Below are 20,413 nucleotides of genomic sequence, written 5' to 3'. Positions count from 1 at the left end.
ATTGCAATTCTGCCTAACGAGGACAGCATGCTGGAAGGTTCTGGCACCCTGAAGCCTGCTCTCAGCACAGTTCATTTTACAGAGGCTCGTAGCTAGATGGGCAGGCTTACTTTTACACCTCTACAGCAACACAGCCCATGTAAATAAAACAATTAAATGGCCATCAGATAACACTGCAGTCACAGGGAAAGGAGGGAGAACTATAAATGAAGTTTTTTTCTCCGGAAGAGCACCTCGTGTTCTCCATTCTGTAACCACAGCAGAAAAGGAAATGCCGTTTACAAGGCAGAATAACGTGCTGGGAATATTTCAAGTACGAATACGTGAAAGATGAGTATTACATTGAGAGATACATTGAGAGGATTAAGTGAGAGAGAGAATGAGCAGAGTAATGGGAACCTCCTCGAGGCTCTGTACCTGAGCAGCAAGCAAGTAAATCCGTTCTGACTACAGCCACACTGCTGGAATCAGTGGGGAGGGCTCAGGGTGAGGGTTAACTCTCCCATCTCACACAGGTGAACTGCTGGAATATGTTTTATGTGTAGCAGTCATAATGTTAAATGCAAAAATAAAAAGGAATAATAATACTTACTCCCGTACTGACAAGAGACAGCATAATTCTTTCATTTAAGGCTAATGTTTCTCCTTGCTTCATCTTGATTCTCTTCTTATCTAAACATTTCATTGCATACCTGAAAATAATAACCATTCAGAACAAGAACCAGAAAAGATTTCCTCCTGTACTCAGTATGATTAACTTGCAGTTACACAACGCTTCGTTAATGTATCCTGCAAGCAGGCTCTTTAATTTAAGCACTTCAACCCAGTACTAAAAGCATCATTACATGGCCAAACAAAAACAGCTCCGAAATCTCACAGAATTAAAACATTTCCAACAGAAGCCTCCTAACAGACAAATGTGCTTCAACAAACAATTCTGTGCCAAACAACCACAGGAATTACACATCACATATCCAGTTAGCTACAAGCGAGGATTTGCAGTATGAATTAAGTTACAGAGACCCCCTCACAGTTCCATTTAATCCTGGCAGTTTAAATTCTACCAGAAAAATAATATCTTGAGTACACACAGAGTTTCATATTTATATATGCTTAAAATTTGTTCTCTACTCCAAAGAAATGTTAGATACAGGAAAGCTTCTTAATCACCTTCTGCAACCCGTGTTACAACACTGAGTGATGTTTAGCTGCAAAAAGCACGTTACCCTCACAGCTGCCAAACAAGAGGAGGCTGCGATGCTCTGGGGCCCACTGTCTGACAGTGGAGGAGGACAGGAATGTTCTTCTACAGGAGATCCCTAGCCCTGGGCCGCTGTGGGTTTTAGGATGAGGCCAGTCAGTGTGTGTAAGCCAAGCTCGGATCTCGCATCGCAGGCCACGATCGCCATGCACGTGCTGTGTGTGAGTGGGGAGAGTGAGAGCAAGCAGGCTGGCATCTGGGTTTCTAAAACGGGGGATGCATTCACAGCACGTGCTCCTGCTGAGCAGGCGGTCGGTGCCTATAAATAACGCTTCACACGCTGCCCTTCGCTGAGCTCCATGCGGACGGCTGGAATCCTCATCTCATCCTCATCCCAACGCTCTGCTCTCCCTCTCCTTTGAGCTGCTCCTCGAGCTGGATCTGGCCCCTAGCTACACGCCCTAGAAGGAGGTGATGTGAAAAAGCCTCAGGTGTGTCCGTGGGTTAGTGAACACCGATGGCGTTTACCTTGTGGGCTGGCTTCCCAAGCTCCTTGCAGGCAGTAAGCGCAGCAGAGGCAGCCATCTAGAGTGGTCGGGATCTGGATTGGGGACGGGCAAACAGGTTTGGATTAAGAAAGAACTAAACCAAACCTCTACCCAGAAGCTGAACCTCATCTAGCTTCAAATCTGGGAGAGCCTGGCTTCCCCGCAGTTGGCCTTTCCGCACTATTTAGACCTGAGAAAGCTGGCCTTTGCTTCCCCTGCTAGTCCTGAGGTTTGCCTACCTCCAGCCATAGCAAAACCTGGATGTGAACACGGCTGGGAACGTGAGAACGACCTGTCAGGGCAGATGCCTACTCACTGTGGCTCAAGTTGAATAAAACCTTTATTTTTGTACACGGACAAATGAATGGGTTGTATATGGACAAAAAGAGATACCAAAGCAAGAATAAAGACAGTATTGTTAGTAGTAATATTAATATCAGCACTTGAGGTCACTGCAAAAATACTGAGCTTGATGGTAACAGTAAGATGCCTTCCACTGGTTAATAGCTCAGAACTTTATTATCATTGAGGATGCAGAGCACACACACGCCAGTGAAGCCAGCTGTAAGTGCAGATGTGGCACTCCAAACATACCATGCTTGGGTAGGATAGAAACATGTAAAGATGGTCCCTGGGCTATAATTGTTAGGAGAAGAGCAAGATGGAAAGGAAAAAAAATATATATTGAGAACAGCTTGTTAAATCAATGCCCAGACATTCAAAACAGGGCATTACGGGACAATTGTGCCTGGAAATTGAAATCTGTTGATTAGAAGAAGTGTATGAATGGTGAGACCAGAAAAAGATCTTGGAGCTCCCACTGAGAGCTCTGTTAAACAAAATCCGACACTGAACTGCACTCTTCCAAACGCAAGCATCACTGCTCCTCCCAGGGACGCATGCCCCCATCGGGGCAGAACCTTATGCAATTACACAAATGCAGAACAGCACATGCAGCCACTGCCCAGGGATGACCCTGCAGACTGAGCAGTGCTGTGGTCCATGTTCCTCTGCCATCCTCCAGCGCTCCATGAGCACCAATGAGGTAACAGGACCTTCAGCAGATGGGAGGTAACACCTCACACCATCACCACGTTTTCATAAAAACATCATTTGGCACCGTGAGGCGCTGGGCCAGGAAATCATTTAAGCACACACTTAATTTTAAACACATGTGCAGCTTCCGTTGATTTTGACAGGACCATTTAAAATGAGAGATATGCTTAGGGGTGCTGGAGCCCTGCTGCATGGCACACAGCAGGATCAAATAGCTAACGAAGCTTAACGATGATCCAGGAATCAGAAGCTCTGGGGATCAAATTTAATTAGAAGGAAATATGCAGCCATGCAATGCTGCTTTGCAGTGATTCTGTGTGAAGTAACCGGAAGGATTTCCTTGCAGAGATCAGAGTTTACAGCTATCTTTAAAGCATGTGTATATACTCACATTTTTCCAGTGTCTGCTTTTCTGCAACCGTACACTTCACCAAATCCCCCTCTTCCAATTATTCTATGTACACTAAAGTCATTCATGGTCAGCTGTAAGCAGGAGGAAAAAAAAAGGAAGACTTTATTATTTCAGTAAGAGGCTTCACTGTTGTCATTCATATTGCATTTAGTGTTTTGGGAAAAGGAGCTCTTTATTGTTTGCATTTAAGCGTACTTGCAGGCACCACTGTGCTAAGTACAACAGAAGGAGCCCTGAGCCTGCACTGGCTAAAGGCTGATGGCCTCACTCATACAGAGCTGCAGCAGAGGATGCTGCTCCTTCACAGCCACAAAGGAGCACTGCAGAGGGACAATGGTTGAGGCCAAAGAAAGGCTGAGGGCAGTGCTGGGACAGTGCTGCAGCTGCAGTGGGACTCAGAGGGGGAAACAACTGGAGCAGCTCAGCTTCTTGCAGCTATCACAGCAATCCCAAAGCTATCAGCTCAGGGCAGGCAGAAGGGATGTCCAAAAGGAACTGTAAGGACTGCGTGCCTAAGAATAGAGCAGCGTATCAGTAACACTCCCTGTACTTGATAAGGCCTTTTGAGAAGCAGGATTCAAAACTGAACATTTTCTTCCCCGCATCAGCCTTTGACAAGATAAATATATGTGTAAGTACTTACATGAATATTTAGCTCTACATTTTTCCATTGACAGAATCTAGTAAACTTGTCACTGCAGAAGAGAAGTTTAAAAGTTATCTGAGACTCCTGTGTAAAGTATCATAGAAAGCATTGAGACTCTGATACTGAAAAGGAGATGTGCAATGCGGTGTGCTGTGACATTCACCAACACAGTCCTGCTTTTAGGCAACCATAATCCCACCCCCCTCCACAAAAACCACTACTGGGCAGTGCATCTCTCATGTCTTACGTCCCTACGAGAGAAAGCGATCAGCTCGGAGCACTGCTGCAGTTGTTAATGTTCATTTGTGAAAACAACTAAACTAACTTTGGAACTAACCAACAATCAAATGGCATAAAGGGAAATGTAATTAAAAGCAAACAGAGGCAGCTCAATTTATGTTAATGAACCTCTGCATCCCCCCAAGGAACGTTTTCAACTCATTTTTAACTTAACGTAGGAAAAACATAAATAAGCAGCACAAGCTGCTGCCAAAGAGCAGTCTCCCATTTCTACATAAATAATTTAGTCTTTATTTTCAAAATAAGGAATAACAGTCCTATGGAGTCGTTTGTAAAGTATGCTAACTAATGATTAAATGAAGGTTACTAACACGTTCAGCTTTATTTTATAGCAATACTTAAGGGATCTGACCTCCTACTACGGCAGGTGGAAAGTTCACATAATAGAGCTCACATCCATACCTTTCCATGAATTTGTGGAATATTTTCCCTCGGAGGCTATCGCAGATTTCTTCTATATATGGCTACAAAGGATGAAGAGGCACACACAAATGTAAGCACGTGATGAGCTGGGCACGCACCACCACCTCACACACACAGCTGGTACGCTAAGGTTTGGAGCTGGCTCCCTGCAGCTCTCACCAACCTCAGCCGCTTGGCAATCTGCAGCAACCCTAATCCCAGACAGATGAAGAGCTCTTTGCACACGCTGTACACAGCCCTGTGCATCAGCAGCATTTCCTATGTTTTCCCTGGATAAAGCTGAGGCCAGCACTTCAGCTTCACTGAACTATAGGAACCTGAACAAGTGCCCTGAAGTGAAATACAAAATATTGTCACCAGCTAGAAGACACTGTGTTCCCCTTGGGGAATGAACCCTGCATACAGCCCCTAGAAATGCCTAACAAGTACAAAGCCATCACAGTACAGATTTTCTCCCTGCTCTGCACTGCCCAGAGCTGCTGGGCCCATCTTCCGCACTTCTCTCCTAAGCATGGAAGCACCTTCAGTTCCCAAATGACTTCTTCCAAGCAGAAGTGCTTCCCCATGACGTGTGCCAGCACGCAGAGATCTCAAGTCCCAACCCAATTAGCAGGGAGCTGTAACTCAAGCAGTGCAGGTATCACTTTGTCACTTCACCTAATTGCCACGTTAAAAACAGTTCACTGAGCAGTAAGAACACTCAGGCAGGGGCAATATTCACAAAGACTGACATCAAAGAAGTGTAAGCTTGTAAACACTCCCATGATGGGTGAGGTTCATTATCTGCACAAACAAACTGACTCCATGAATTCAGCTACAAAAATGAGCACAAATCTGAATTTCTTGTTTTGTGTCAATCTGTACTGCAGTGCAACAATACAGAAAGTATTTCACGTCTCACTCCTTTATTTTCTAAACTAAACAAAACCACTGAAGATTAATAATTCAGAAAGTGGGCCAGAATAGCACTTATTTTTGTATTCAAATGGAGGAAAGAACAGTAATTTGTAATTTTTATTCAACTGAGAGAAACATTCTGGTATTGCTATCACAGAGAACATTCAGCAGTACCACTGGATTCTGTCTCTGTAAGAACACATTTGTCTCCATGCACAACGTCTCTTACTGTCAAATAAGTGAAAGAAACGTCAACAGACTGAACCTCACCTGGAAAAGGCTGGCTGGCACTTGCTTCTTGGATAAATGTGTTTGTACGTGATCTACAGCTTGTTTGGAGAAAGGCTTTGGGAAAAGAAGACAAAGAAAAATTTCAAACAGTTGGAAACGTTTCCTTAAGGCCTCAGAGCTGCTGTCCTACTAAACAAAAGAAAAAATACACGTAATGCAATGTAAATCATGCTCCCAACTTTTCTTTTAGCTGAGAGCACGTCAAAGGGTTCATAGAATCACCAAGGTTGGAAAAGACCTCTAAGGTCATCCAGTCCAACCGTGCACCCACCACCAATATTTCCCACTACACCACGTCTCCCAGTGCAACATCTAAGCATTTATTGAGCAATTTAATAATTGCCCAGTGAGCAAAAGCTTCATCTGGAGGAGACGTGGCCTTGTGCTGGCTCTGGTGGCACTTTGGCACGGGTTGGGATTGCTTTCAGCAGGGAGGGCTACGCACGTGGGAGCAGGAGAGCAGCTCCTTCATGATGTACGTGTCGTAGATCTGGCGGCTCCTGCTCAGACGCTCCTCCTCGGAGTCCAGCTTCTCGTACTCTTTGATCTGCAATGCCAGAGGAAGGGCCCATCAGACGAGCACATCTTTGATACCATCCAGGTCTTTGGTAAATAAAGGACTTTGCTTTGCCTAAAGCTTTATTTATCTTCATTTTTTTCTTCGTTCAGACATGTAGTACCACAATTACAGGTGATGTGAGGTTTCCCTCCTCATTCTTTTCTCAAGCAAGAAAGCTCATTTGCCTGAAATTCCCACAAAGCTCCATTTCCTACAGCTGTGTGACTGCAGCGCATTTCCCTCAGCTGCTCTGCTTTTGTTTTAGCATCACTCAGGAGCTGCTCTATGCACAGGTGGAACTGAGAACCCCAGAATGAAGCCAAGGAAACCCCCAGCCCTGGTGTTTGCTGCCTGCCATAAGGCAGCAGTTCTACTGCCACCTCTGACCGCTTCCCCCTCGGGACCATTTTATAATTACAGTGATACAAAACATCTTTGCTACATTGTTTTTAATTAACGTCGGGCCTCAAAACAATTAGGAGCAGCAGAGGAGCCCTGGTGTGCATCACCTGAGCTCAGCCTCAATCTCGTGGGCACCACAGGCAGCAGAACCCATGGACACAGCACCCCAAAGCTGCAGGGACATCTGCCAACCTCAGCTCACCTTCACACAGCAGCTGACAAAGAAGCTTTCAAGCACTGCCATTAGCTTTCAAGCACCTTGATGTTCTTTTTTCCTTCTTTGTCCTTTTATTTTTTTATTTGAAACCGATCCGGATGAATCACTCATCCACTTAAATGCTCGATCGTGACTTAAGCTGCAGCAATGTGTGATCCCTGGAGTACGGAGCCTTTCTACATCGAGTGATTTTTAATGTGGCAACGCACTCATTATTTCACATGTAATAAGTGCGGCAAGTAAATCAAAAATATCAGGAAGAAAAGCTGAAGAATCCAGCACATCACAGGAGAAGACGTAATGAGCCTCTTTAAATATCTTTAATAGGATTTTTCCAAAAGTGCATGACAAAGCATTTAACATCTTTTTAGGCAACACTTCGCTAATAACCTAAAAATACAATTTCACATTGTTTCAAAGATAAAGAGGTGGCTAAAAATAGCTTGCTAAACAATCGGCTGCAACTCGCCTTCCTGATTACTTCTGACAGCAATATCTTCAGCACAGAAAAAGATGGAAATGATGGAAAAAAAAAAAACCCTCTTCCTTGAAAGCAATGCCTAACTGGGTGGGGGAGCAGCAGATCGCTCGTGATTTATCTCCACGCCGATCCCACTTACCCTATTTGTGTTGTTAGCCCACTAGCAAGAACAACTGTAACTCATCAGCCTGACAGCACTCCAGACACAGGGTTATCTCAGGCAGCACTTCTAATTAGCACAGAGCAATACAGGCTGCACTGTAAAGGCACCCAAACTGCCACCTCAGCTGCTATACTTAGCAACAGGCAGGGGCTGAATGCAGCAGGAGCACGCGGGCGTCCCTTGCAGAGGCAGAAAAATCCTTCCCTACAGGCAGTGGATATGAATTCACGTCCCACGTCAGCTGTAGTAACAAGTACTGCTTTTGCTTTCAGATCTTTTCGAGAGCAGGAATCTACTGCTCTCGTTCCACTGGGAGCTGGCAGACGTTTTTTACTTTCGCCTCATTTGTAGAAGAACTAAGATTTATCACCATCTTCACCAGCAGAGATCAAAAGTTTACTCCATTGCTCAAAATCGGGTCTGGCTTAACTCTGAGCTATCAGAGATCCTTTACAAGCCGAGATGAACCCAGTTTACAACTCTTAGCAAGAGTTCAGGTGACCCACAGTAAAAGCACGCAACTCACAATGGAAAATATCAATAAACCCAAAGATACTTTGATCTCTGTGAGCATCCTCCTCCTCTCCACCATCACAGAATCATTAGGGTTGGAAAAGACCACTATGATCGTCCACTGCAACCATCAACCCACTGTCCAGCTGTTGACCCATCAAGTCAATCCATGTGTTGTGTTGGCAGTGTCTGCAGGATGCAGCTTACCTCTTCATAGAACTTCAGCTGAGGGACGGCTTCATCGATTTCGTTCATGCAATAGTCTTTAAAGAGCAAAAATCCTGGGGGGGGGAAAAACAAAAAATCAGAAAAAATGTATCGTTGCTACAACTTGCTATAATATTGCTATCAGAAAACCCCTGGTAGCCCCATGGGCTGCACACACCTGTGTAAGTATCCCTAATTGCCACAACTGAGTGATATCGATTCTCCAGCAACTTCACAGCATTCTGAGTAGAAAACCACCGTAAAACTCATTCATCTCCCAGGGTATGTAAAGCACATCCCAGTACCTACTGAGGAACTTATGAGATGTTTATACAACACACCGAAATATTCCATTCCTCTCCCCTGGTCTGAACTCTGAGGTGTTTTTCAGAGTAAAAACCAGATATTATTCAAGCTATTTTGCTTCTTGGTACTAGAGTTCCATGCTTTAGTGATAAAAAAAACCAACTCCTTCAACGTTTTGACTTTACAATTGCTGGTTAATGTTACCACTAATGGATTTTACAGTGCCATGAATTACATCAGAGCCTTTACAGTTCCTTTGCAAGTGATTTAAAGCACGGCCCCTGCAGCCCGCTGAAGAGCCTTTTCCATTATGAGTGCTTTAAGCTCTGCCCCACAGAGGCAGTGTGGGCACCTGTCATCCAAACCCTTTGCCTGACACTGGTATTTCAAAAGCATCACTCAGTAGATACACACACCCATATACATCAGGGCACAAAGTGCTCATTTTCAACTTACCCAGCTACGCACCACTCTGCTCTATTTCATTTTTATTAAGCATCATTGTAATTTAAACTTACAGGTAAATTACATTACTGATTGTGTGGTCAGCTAAGACACAGCACAAGCCCACGCACAACCTCATGTTTTCTGCAGCACGCTACATTTTCACAAACAAAACCCTGTTCCACACAACGCCTCGTTCCTTTCACCGCTGCGGGGAGCAGCCACCAACACCACACTGAGTCCACTCCCTACTGCCACCCCGTCTTGTTAGAGACCAAAACGAGGCAAAAAGCACAAATTGCCCAAAAGCAAAAACAGTCCAGCCCCCGGAGGTGTTCAAGGCCAGGTTGGATGGGCCCCTGGGCAGCCTGGTCTACTGTTAGATGTGGATGCCCTGAATGTGGCAGGGGGGTCGGAGCCTGATGACCCTTGAGGTCCCTCCCAACCCAAGCCGTTCTATGATTCTATGAAAACAACACTGAGCAGACAACAGAAGGCCACGTTTATGCACAACCAAAAGCTTCCTGGTAGCCCCTCATGGTTACTTCTGGATCCCAGGCTAAATTTCCTATTAGCAGAGCTTGTTTTCCTGGGGACCCCTTGGTGTAGCCATAAATACACACCAAAGAAGGGATGACGACCAGACAGATGCAGTGCTTTCCCTGACTCATTTGGCTGATTAGGATGATATTTGGATGATCATACAAACCGGGTTTTGTTCTCTAAACAAGGCCAGAAATCTAATTAAGAAATTATCTTATGAGAATCTCCAAACTTTCCAATTATTCTCACCGAAAAGAATCATTCTTGAAATACTTCATAGCCAATTGGGTTTGCTGTTGGTTTTCTTTTTTTATGAAAACAGAACGAGTTTGCCATTTCCTTCAAAGCCATTTGCAATTACCACCCAGAGCAGTGTCACACGCATGGCAAATGCAGTCCCCAAGCACAGACTGCCCTGCAGCCCAGTGTCTGCACAGGAAACATCCCATCAACCCCACCTGGAGCAAACCCCAGGACAAAAAACGGCGCATTTCTGGATCTCGTGGCACTCATGGAAATAAAGCTCGCTCGTTAACTCTTCTTTTACACATGACCGAAACATCACAGCAAAATAACGCTAAACAGACCGGACTTCTGTTTGGACAACGAACCAAAGGAGATTGCAGTTGTGTAATGAAGAGACCAAAGAGCGGCACAAACAGCGATGAATGCAGTGAAAGAAAAAACCCTGGCGTGTTCCCAGATGCTGGCTGCTCACCAACGAAACCCACAAACAAAACAAACCCACAAAGGAGACTGTGGGAGGGGTGTGAAAATACAGCAGCACAACCCCTGAGCAATGCTGCTGCCAACACTGCAGCCCTGTGTGATGGGCAGGGGATGGGGAGCAATGACAGCCTGCTGCACTGCTCACAGCTTCTCACCGAGATGTTTTTGTCTTTAATTGCACTGCGACGGTAAAGGAAAAAAAAAAAAAAAAGACACATCCAAAAAAAGTTGGGAACTTGGACAGCTCGTTCATCTATCAGCTCTCCACCATTTTCTTTTGAGGGAAAAGAAGACGATTCGTTCGCAGTTCAGAAATGCTGCTTGGGTCGACGTAAAAATAGATCTCTCTCTTTTCCTTTGAAAAAACCACTGATCAGAGCGTTTAAGTGTGTCTGCTAAGGCATACTGCACTCATACACGTTACACAGTCATTAAGAAGCATTTCTGAGACACGTTTCTCATTAACAAGGGATGCTGCATTTCACCTCATGCCAATCCCAGCACTGCTGTTCTTTCAGGGCCACCAGCAGCAGAACACACGCTGCCTCCCAGAACCAACTTCCATACAAAAGAAGGTTTCCATTTATGTCTCTTTTCAGAAGTCATGCTATGACCAAAGCACAAGAAGGACGAGGCACCACCAGCCTGCAACACGCACCGCTCCACCAGCCAGCTGCACTTCCACCGCAGCATAAAGGAGATCTCTTTTTTTTCTACTGATGTTCTGAGATTGAGCGAAAAATTATTAGCCAGGAAGCACAGCTTTCAGATAATAGCACAACTAATTGACAGGAGCAGTGCTGGAGTGGTGACAGCAGTTCTAAGGAGCTCGGGCAGAGCTGACGCAGAGCACAATAAGCACCGTTAGCTGCGCGCTGCAAGTGGGACCCAGAGCAGAAAGCAGGAATTAAAGAAATGATAGCATTAAGTAACAGCTAAAAGGAACCAGCAATTATTTATGAAATAAAGATGTTGACAGCTTTTTGCTTTCAAGATTTCTCCTTCTAGACTATGTAATTGCTGCAACAACCAGATCAGTGGCTGCTTAGGAAAAAGATACTGGTAATGAACAAAGTGATGGATGGGATTAATAACGCAGACACGTGAGAGAACAAGAGGGTACCTCACTCCAGGCCATGCAGTCCCAGCCTCTGAGCACTGCTTTTTTCTCACTCCATTCTTATGGATGATCCTGCAAGGCACAGTGTGCCAAATGCCATTATTTGCAGTGAGCCCCATCACCGACACAGCGCTCGCAGTCTAAAGGTCGCCCTGCATTCATCACACCACGTCCCCGTCCTCAATTCATACAGAGAGCAGAATAACCACAATAAAACTAATGAGGGACTCCGTAATAAAACAGCCTGGGATAAAACTGCTTATCGAATCTGAGCTGGAACTTTATTAGTATCCGATTCAAATTTCCTTTGAACGGGAGTAAATAAAAATCTTATTAAAGCAAACAGAAGCAGCCAGGTAAGTCAGCAGAGCTAAAAATAGGCAGCTGAGCCCCGGTGCAGGGATTCGCAGTGCCACAGACTGAAAGGAGGCTGCCTCTATTTACAGCAGACCTGAACGTGGTCCAACATGTTGATGTCGACTCTTTCTAGTAAGCAAAATAGAAAACAAAAATGTCAAGCTGCTTCCAAATCCTTACTGAACGTGCTGCGAATAAACAGAAGGTGACCGGAGCCCATGGGACACCTGTGTGCAGTCGGATGGTTGGGTCCTATTGCTGTGTCCCCCAGAGCTCCACAACACCCATGGTGGACACTTAATTAAAGGTCTCTCCCCCGAGTCCCTCTCAGATCTCTTCCCACCTCTGCTATTTGGCTGCTTTCGCCCAACAGAACCCAGAGGAAGGTAAGCAGAGGGATGGCCACCGCGCCTCCAGCAAAGCCATCCTGCACAACGGCTGGGAAACTGCCTGTTTCAATCCCAGTCACAGGTCTGGGTTTCAGGCACCAAAAGTCAGGGACAGAGGTCTATGATTAAACCATGTAAGCACCTCGAACCAGCCCGCGTGGTCCCAGAACACCCAGCCAGGTTCAAAGTCTCACTCTGCACGGTAAACACCCTCAGTTGCCATAGCACAGGATAAGTAAGACCCCCTAAAAGCTCCAGAATGGAGACAAGCAACGATTCCCTCGTTCAGGCACAAAGAGACCTGAAGTGCCAGGAGAGCTGACCCACACAGGGAGCCGGGTTCAGCATCACAGAGCTGCGCACACCTTGCAGCCCCAAAGGCACCACGGCTTTCCCTACCGCTGTGAGCCACTTGCCTTTAGCCTACTTCTTCTAGCAGAGCCTGGTGTACGTTCACCCTTCGTTAAAAATAATAGATCATAACAAATTAGAGCATAACTCTGCACATAAAAAGCAGGATAAAAGAACAAATTAGATTTTACAAGACAGCACTTGCATACACTGGTGATGAGCGCAGAACAGTTTCCCAAGAACAGAAGCAAACTGAGCCCAAATGAGTCTGCAAATTGCCAGGTAGCTAGCTTAATAACCTCCATAAATCATGACATGAAAATAAATTTTGCATCAGTTCAAGTGTCTTTGAAGAAAATCCCTACTTCAGGCACGCTCATTGCAGGGGAGCTGCACAAGATGACCTCTAAGAGTCCCTTCCAACTCCAGTCATTCCGTGGTTCTATGCTTCCCAACAGCCTCAGTCCTGCCTGAGCACAGCACAGGGATATCCCCAACACTCTCACACCTCTGACAGCACCAGCTTACACAGCTCATGCACTAAGCTAACGGTGGCCAACAACACGAGGATTTCCAAGAAAAGGGGCACGTACAAAGATATGTAAAAATATTCCAATTTCTAACGTGACAACTAAGTACAGCACTGAGGCATTTTGTCTCAATCAGCTGCGAAGAACGTGCCTGAATTCCTCCACTAAACTCACCAAGAAGAACAGAGCGCTTGAGTTCTGTTCTTTTTCCACTTGTGGAAGTGGTGGGAGTTCCTTAGATGTACAAGTAAGTGGCATTAGCAGCTACCAGCAAGCTATTAGCGAGCTAACAAGTATTAGCAGCTTTAAATGTCACCGTTGTTGTTTGGAACTCATTTCATCAGCTCTTTCCCTACGTCACAAGAACTCAGTCCCTGGGAAGGACGTGACAGTCTCCTCCTGGATCAATATTGTTTGGTGAAACGATTGTTAAGCGTGACTTTGACAATGCAGGTCTGCACCCCCTGATCCTGACCAGGCACTGCTCCTGCGCAGCATCCCGAGCCACAACATCAGGAGGGACTGCCCAGCCCCCGATGCCCTTAGCAAGCACTATGAGGGACCTCAACCACTCTAATGAACCAAGTGAAGAACCAAACTGCTCACAGCAACAGCAGAAGGCTGTTCCACTGCGGGTAGCACCATCAGGCAGCACAAAACCGCCCCGATAGTGGCAGGGCACAGAACTCTCCCACGTGAATCTCAAAGCCTTCCTGTGCACTCAGAGAAAGGAAAGCTGCTGAGAGCTGAAGATTCGGCAACAGATGGTTCTCCTTCTCTCCTGGCTTACCCTTCTAATGGAAGAAATTATTGATAGAAGCATCTCAGCTCACTCGGAAGCCGTTCTGCGTATCTCCAACTCCCTTCCCAACACAGACACTGCAGGCTGTTCTGCACCCTCCTTAGCAGAGCACTGCTTGTAAGGAACCAGGACAGCATTGAAGGACTTGGGAACTCTGCCTGTTCCCCGACCCACAATGCATTCATAATGGAACTGATGGCCAGAGCTCTCTGGTGTGTCTGCTGCAACTCTTTGACTACTGCTGAAAGCCAGAAGGCTTCACAGCATCAGCAATTTATGTTCTACTTACTGTACCCTAGGTATTGGAGTTTTTCTCTGGTTACTAATGAGTTATCCCACTGAGAAGAGTGAGCAGCACTGACAGGGCCAGACAACTTGCTTTGTTACTGCTACAGAGCCATACAGGTAAATCCCATTAACGCTGTTATTATGCCACGTTAGAGACGTGGAAAACTAATATTTACCTATTTCACAGTAGGGTTCTGAGCCTTAATTAGTCTGTGAATTGTTTGAGGACATAGACGAAACCTCCATGGAAGTGCAATGTTTCTGACTGACTGCAAAGGGAGGGAAACCAAGGCTGCGCACAGAGCAATGACAGAGCACAAGTGAGATGTTCCACCAGAAATGGGCTAAGAAAGCTGAAGTGAACAACAGCAGGTGGAAAAAATGTACGTAGAAAGCTGTATTTCTGGTAGGAAAGTGGCTGAGCAACATGCAAGTTTGTGTTTGTAACACACAATCATAGAATGGCTTAGCCTGGATGGGACCTAAAAGACCATCCAGTTCCAACTCAAAATATCCAAGTGAAATTTCATTCAGAAAACTGGTAATCTGTCACCTGTATCTATCTACGTATTATATTTGTTGTCCATCTTGTTCTCTCTCTCTCCGCTTCTGAGTTGGGCCTTCAGCTGCAGTGACCCAACCCAAAAGCTGTGTAATTGCACTGCATTGCTGAGATGAAGATATTTTTCCCCATGACTCAAATTTTCCAAGAACTGAACTGTATATAAATGTTAATATATATCAGCACGTACACATTATCCATTATGTGATGTTCCAGAGGATGATATATATTTATATATATATAGATAGATATAGATATATATATATATATATAAAAATTCCTTCTATTTTAGAGCTCAGATTTAATCTGTAGCTCCTCTGGGAAATCACACAGCTGAGCGCCTCCGACACTTCTAAGAAGAAAGGCATGGGAGCTTATCAGGCTGTATCCCAACAAAGAAACGCTCAATTATTCATGATCAGAAGGAAAAAAATAATAATAAATGCATACATTTTTAATAGTGACTTTGGATGCTGTCTGTCCCTGACACACAAGACAGACATCTCCTTACAACTGCCTACAGGCAAAACACGCACATCTCCAGCAGGAAGCTTCATCAGCATCACTCTCAATGATCTCCAATATAATTCATGCAAGTATCATGTTTATTTCACAACAAAATAAAACGTATGCCAAGAGAGACGTAGCCTCCAGCAATGCTTCAATTATCAGATGATAACCAGACCTCAGACTCAAGGCTAACTCTAAGAAAAAATGCACACAGCAGAGCAGGCTGAGCTTGCAGGAAGGCTCTGAGCGTGCATTCTCTCTCCTCCAGCACTCACACCCCACACACAAGAGGAGAATCGCTGTAAGGGAACAGCTCAGTGCAAAGCGCCTTGCAGTTTCTGTTTCAGTTTGCAGTCACACAGTTTCTGACATTTCCTTGTGGTTTGCTCTTGGCGTTGTTTTGAACCCACTGGAGGCACTGTGCAAGGAAAGCACGCGCTCACCAACCCCGTACGGGAATCCTGCAGACCATCCACGATCCAGGTTTTAGCCCGCACTTGAACTGAGAACAAGGAGTCACACAAGAATAGAAGATCCCTCTTAGAAGAGCATTTCAAACACCATCTCTTGTTCAGCCGCTTACTTCCCCATTTTGATGGTGCCCACTTCTGCGTGGGGGCAGAAACGGAACCTCCCCAAAAAACAAACAAAAAAAAACACTTTTACACACAGTCTGCCTCCTTGCTCCTGCAGAAAGCCCTGCCGTGCACACAGCATTTTCCAATCACAAGTCCCCTTCTCATGCCCACCCATCGCTGGTGCTGCTCCATGCGCCCAGCCCTGCCCTAACCTTACCATCCGTGCCCATCCAGCAGCCCAAAGCTTCGCTGATTTTTCTCTACTCACAACCAAGCTTTATTGCTTTCATTGTTATTTCCTCAGAGGACTGTTTCATTAGTTGAAAATGCCAATGACACATAGATCTTACACTTAAATTAAACAATAGCTTCAATAACGCTTCGAGGAGGTGCTTCTCCAAGCCTGTTATTTTTAGGCTGCTCAGGGAGCGCAGTGTGCTGAGCTGCCACACTGCACCACAGAAAGAGGAAGAGCAAGAATGTTTTTCTCAACACGTTTTAACTCCAGATCCATCTCATCAGCAGCACCGAAATTCTGAAGTAATGCAACACGATGGGTCCCTAACCAGAGAAACAAGGACAGAAAGCATGATTCCTTGCACTAAAAAAACAAAAACAAAAAAAAACCAACAACAAAACGGTGCTTTGGCTGTTCTCACCCTATTTATTTTTTTATTATTATTTCTCAACAGAGCTGTCAGTGAGAGAGCTGCAGGAAACACAGAGCAGAAGGTCAGCAGAGCGCTTCCCTCTCACTCCAGAAAGTCCCCTCCCTGCTGCTGCAGGTTGGTCTGTGCAGAAGGAACTCCGAAACGGACTGAATGCTCATCTGACCTGAATGCTCAGCTGCAAAGAGACCCAAAGACACAGAGAGCCGCAGCAGTGGGAGGGAGCAGCTGAACCAAGCAGGAGCTGCATGTGCAGGAAGCAGCTCTGGTGTGGATGGCAATGCTCACCTGGGCTGGGACACCTCCTGCTGCAGCTAGCTGGTTGGAGAGCATAGAACAGAAATTAAAGGAAGTTTACACTCACCCATACTGCAGTATTAGCAGCTGCTGGAACTGCTAAAATACATTTGGTTCTCACTTCTCACCAAGACCCAAACCCACCAGCTCTGTGCAGGCGACAACTGAGGTGGCTGCAGGGAAACTCTCACATCCCACCAGCCTGCAAACCAGGCCAGAAACCCCTGGCTATCCTGAGCTGGAACTGCAGGATGCAGGACAAGAGGGGAACGGTTTTAAACTGAGACAGAGGAGGTTTAGGTTGGATATTAGGAGGAAGTTTTTCACACAGGGGGCGGTGAGGCACTGGAACAGGTTGCCCAAGGAGGCTGTGGATGCTCCATCTCTGGAAACATTCAAGGCCAGGCTGGATGTGGCTCTGGGCAGCCTGGGCTGCTGGTTGGCGACCTGCACACAGCAGGGGGTTGGAACTGGATGAGCATTGTGCTCCTTTTCAACCCAGGCCATTCTATGATGCTTCATGCCTCTGTTCAACTCTGTTTCTCACCTGCCAGGCAGATGCAAGCGGTACAAAATTCCACAATCAAACAGTGAACAAAAAAATAAAACTGGTCCAAACGAATGCACCTTAATAACCACAGTAATCCCTTTCTAAAGCAATACTATGACCCAACTTCTGTCTTTAATGCCCGGCAGCCACACGTGCCGCAGCAGACCCTGACTCTCCCACCAGCTGCACCCATTGCAGCTCATTTCCAAACTGCCCTCTGCAAGCAGTTTGCTTTCAGCATGCCTGCCCTGCAGCTCAGCACAGCCCTGGAAGGTTTTCACGTACAGTTTTAACACAGTCAAGAAGCAGGATGGATTCCACGTGTTAATGATAGATACTGGGATAGTAATAAATAAATAAATAAATAAATGCCTTTTTTTTTCTTCCCCCCTCCCAAAGCAAACCCATAACCTGGTGTTGTAGCAAACAGGATGTGGTAGAAAAAAAATTAGCTAAGGTGGTTACGTACTGCGCTCCGAGACACGCTGTACTTCCCCAAGAAGCTTCTGCTGTGGAGGAAGCAGCTTCTGCAGGAGCAGTCGGCTGTGGAGCTGCAGGGCAGCACTTCGCCTCTGACTCATTCTGTAATTCTTAGAGAGTTCATGACCGTTCTGGAGGAGCCCTCCTGCAAACGGCCGTCAGAGATCAGCAGCACATGCAGCTGGTAAGGCCAGTGCCACCGCAAGGCTTGGCGGCAGGAAAGCATCACCGGGTGAGACTCCATGCACAGAGCGACAGCAGACAAGCGACCAACGCTCTGCTCCTTTTCCATTGGAAAGGAGGATACTGAAAAACGGAACAAACTGGGAACTGGAGCGCTGAGAAAGAACTGTGGTCAGGGGAAAAAAAAAAAAAAAAAAAGAAAAAGAAAAACGGAACGGTCCTCGTCTAAATCGTCTGCCAAAGCAAAGGGAGGTCGCTGGATGAAGCTTTGTAATGAGTGCATAAAGGAAAGCATTCTAGAGCAGCAGGCTCTCAGATGAGGCATGAAGCAGCTAGTCTAGCAGCAATGCTCCCTGCAGGCTGGGTCTGACCCAACCACGCTGCCCGCACACCTCACAGCAGCAATGCCAGGGCAAGGTGATCAGGCTTCCCATTACCACACCCTACTGATCTTACAGCATTGTGCATAATGCCTGCCTACAATTGAAGGTGCTTCACCACAAGTTATTATGCTAATGCATGGAAACAGTACAGATTTAATGGCAAAGAACAAGCTAGAAAACGCAATAAAATTTAAATGAGCCACCGCGGTACAGGAATACAATGTTTTCAAGTGCAATGCAAAGTCTTCTGTTAAAAACAGTCCTATTCCATCTTTTCTCCCTCCCCCCTAAACCTTCCCTCCAAAGGAGCCACCTCCAAGCTCCAGCCTCACGGGCACAGCTGGCCTTATATCTGGGACTGCACCACAGAGAGGAGGAGAGCTCTGCACATCTGCAAGCTGTGCATCTCCAGTAATGGGAAAAACTAATCCCCTAACGACAGCCCAGGCTCCACAGTTCCACTTCTGGCAGCTACCAGAGTGGGGAAAATAAGGAGATAAAATCTTTCATTTCTTCCAGGGTCAGTTACCTAACTGTAATTGCTGTGACTTATCAGAACAACTGCAACAATCTTCTCTATTCTCTGGAATCAACTGTTAATGAAAAGTATTCAATTACATAAACACAAATATCCATTACATACAAGCCGTTCCACTCAAATTCATTTTTTATTTTAAAAAAAGACTTCTTCATTTCATTGCCAACAATGAGAAACAAACAGTTTGAGCCAACGTTGATGAGGTTACTTAAAATTCCACTTATTTTGCAACTGCTAGGCTATAGCAAGACATTAGTGCTTCAGCAGAGACCGCACATGCTGAAAGATGTCGGCACCAGCAAATGAGAAATCCCTGCACGCACACACAGATGCAATGCCACAGGACACCAGTATCATTAGGAAATGGGGCACAGCAGCACCTTGCTCCCAGCACCTGCTCATCACATTCTCTCCTTTCCTTCAGGCGGGAAGAGATGCACTGAGCTCCTCTCCTTCCCAGCCCATCTTATGGTTTTGTCCCCATTTTGCAAGACAAGAGCTGTTGTGCCATCTCTGCAGACTTACAGCAACCCGCTCCTAAAATCCACTTGACAAAGACATCACAAGCTGCTCATTACATCCACTGCACTGCTTTACACCCATTAAGTCAAAAACCAACATACATACATTTTAATCGCATTAAGCCTCTGGAAATCAAACTGACCTCACCACCTCTGCAACCACTTTTCTCTCTTTCTTAAGACAGCCCACCCTCACTTTTCTCTCTCTCACAGCGTGCATCGAGCCCTACTGCAGTACTTCCTTGTAGGTCGCTCCCAGCAGATGCTAAGTAAGGTCTGTTTGCTGCCCTGCTCCTTCCTGGCTTCCTCCCAGCAGGTCCACGTTCGTTCTGCAGCCCGGTGCCAGGACGGGACGCAGCACTCTGCCAAAGCAGGATTACTTGCCGTGCCTCGCAGGCTGTGATCCCATGGTTATATTTAGTTGTGTGATCGAGCTGAGACGTCACAGCTTGAGGCTCACTGTAACACCCGGCTCTGCTAAAATGCTGCCTGATCTGCAGCTCCCCAACCTCTATCTGTGCCATTCTCCTGCACAGGCGCTCACACCTCCTGTTTATGGAGCTCTTTGGTAACCTGCTCTCAGTGCGGTTACGGCCTTTCTCTGAGCTTCTTCATCCCAGCATTCCCACTGATAACCAAATGCTGGCATTTGTGCAAGCTCGTTGGATGGCATCCATCCATTCCCACCCTGCATGAGCCACTGGAGCTCTTCTCAGGTCACTTCTCCCAGCAGTTCACCCCAGCACCTGCCAGTGTCACCAGGCACCCTTCCCTGTGCTGCTATGGGAACACCCAGCAGATAGACAAGATGACAAGCATGGTATTTTTGTACAACTGCTCCCTGATCAAGGCTTATTATCCTGCAGGAAAAAAAAAAACAACTTAAACTGATGTGACACATTATATTGTTGACAAGCCCATACCAAGTAATACAATTTTCTCCTACATGTTTCCAAGTAATTCAATTA

The 20,413-nt window shown here is 46.0% G+C and overlaps 1 protein-coding gene across 1 annotated transcript in view; it reads right to left on the bottom strand.

Moving 5' to 3' along the window:
- The window catches only part of GRK3 (G protein-coupled receptor kinase 3), a 46,483-nt gene that overhangs the window by 16,436 nt on the left and 9,634 nt on the right, over positions 1-20,413 (bottom strand). The window contains exons 3-9 of the mRNA XM_085238660.1: positions 8,317-8,390; positions 6,220-6,321; positions 5,754-5,828; positions 4,566-4,627; positions 3,861-3,912; positions 3,197-3,288; positions 593-692 (exon numbers count right to left, since the gene is read on the bottom strand). Coding sequence (XP_085094786.1) covers positions 593-692; positions 3,197-3,288; positions 3,861-3,912; positions 4,566-4,627; positions 5,754-5,828; positions 6,220-6,321; positions 8,317-8,390 — 557 coding nt within the window. The remainder of the gene's footprint in view (positions 1-592; positions 693-3,196; positions 3,289-3,860; positions 3,913-4,565; positions 4,628-5,753; positions 5,829-6,219; positions 6,322-8,316; positions 8,391-20,413) is intronic.

Source organism: Meleagris gallopavo, chromosome 17, assembly GCF_905368555.1.
Source record: "Meleagris gallopavo chromosome 17, MGAL_WU_HG_1.1, whole genome shotgun sequence".
Classification (NCBI taxonomy): Eukaryota; Metazoa; Chordata; class Aves; order Galliformes; family Phasianidae; genus Meleagris; species Meleagris gallopavo.
This window is presented reverse-complemented; position numbering and strand designations above follow the sequence as displayed.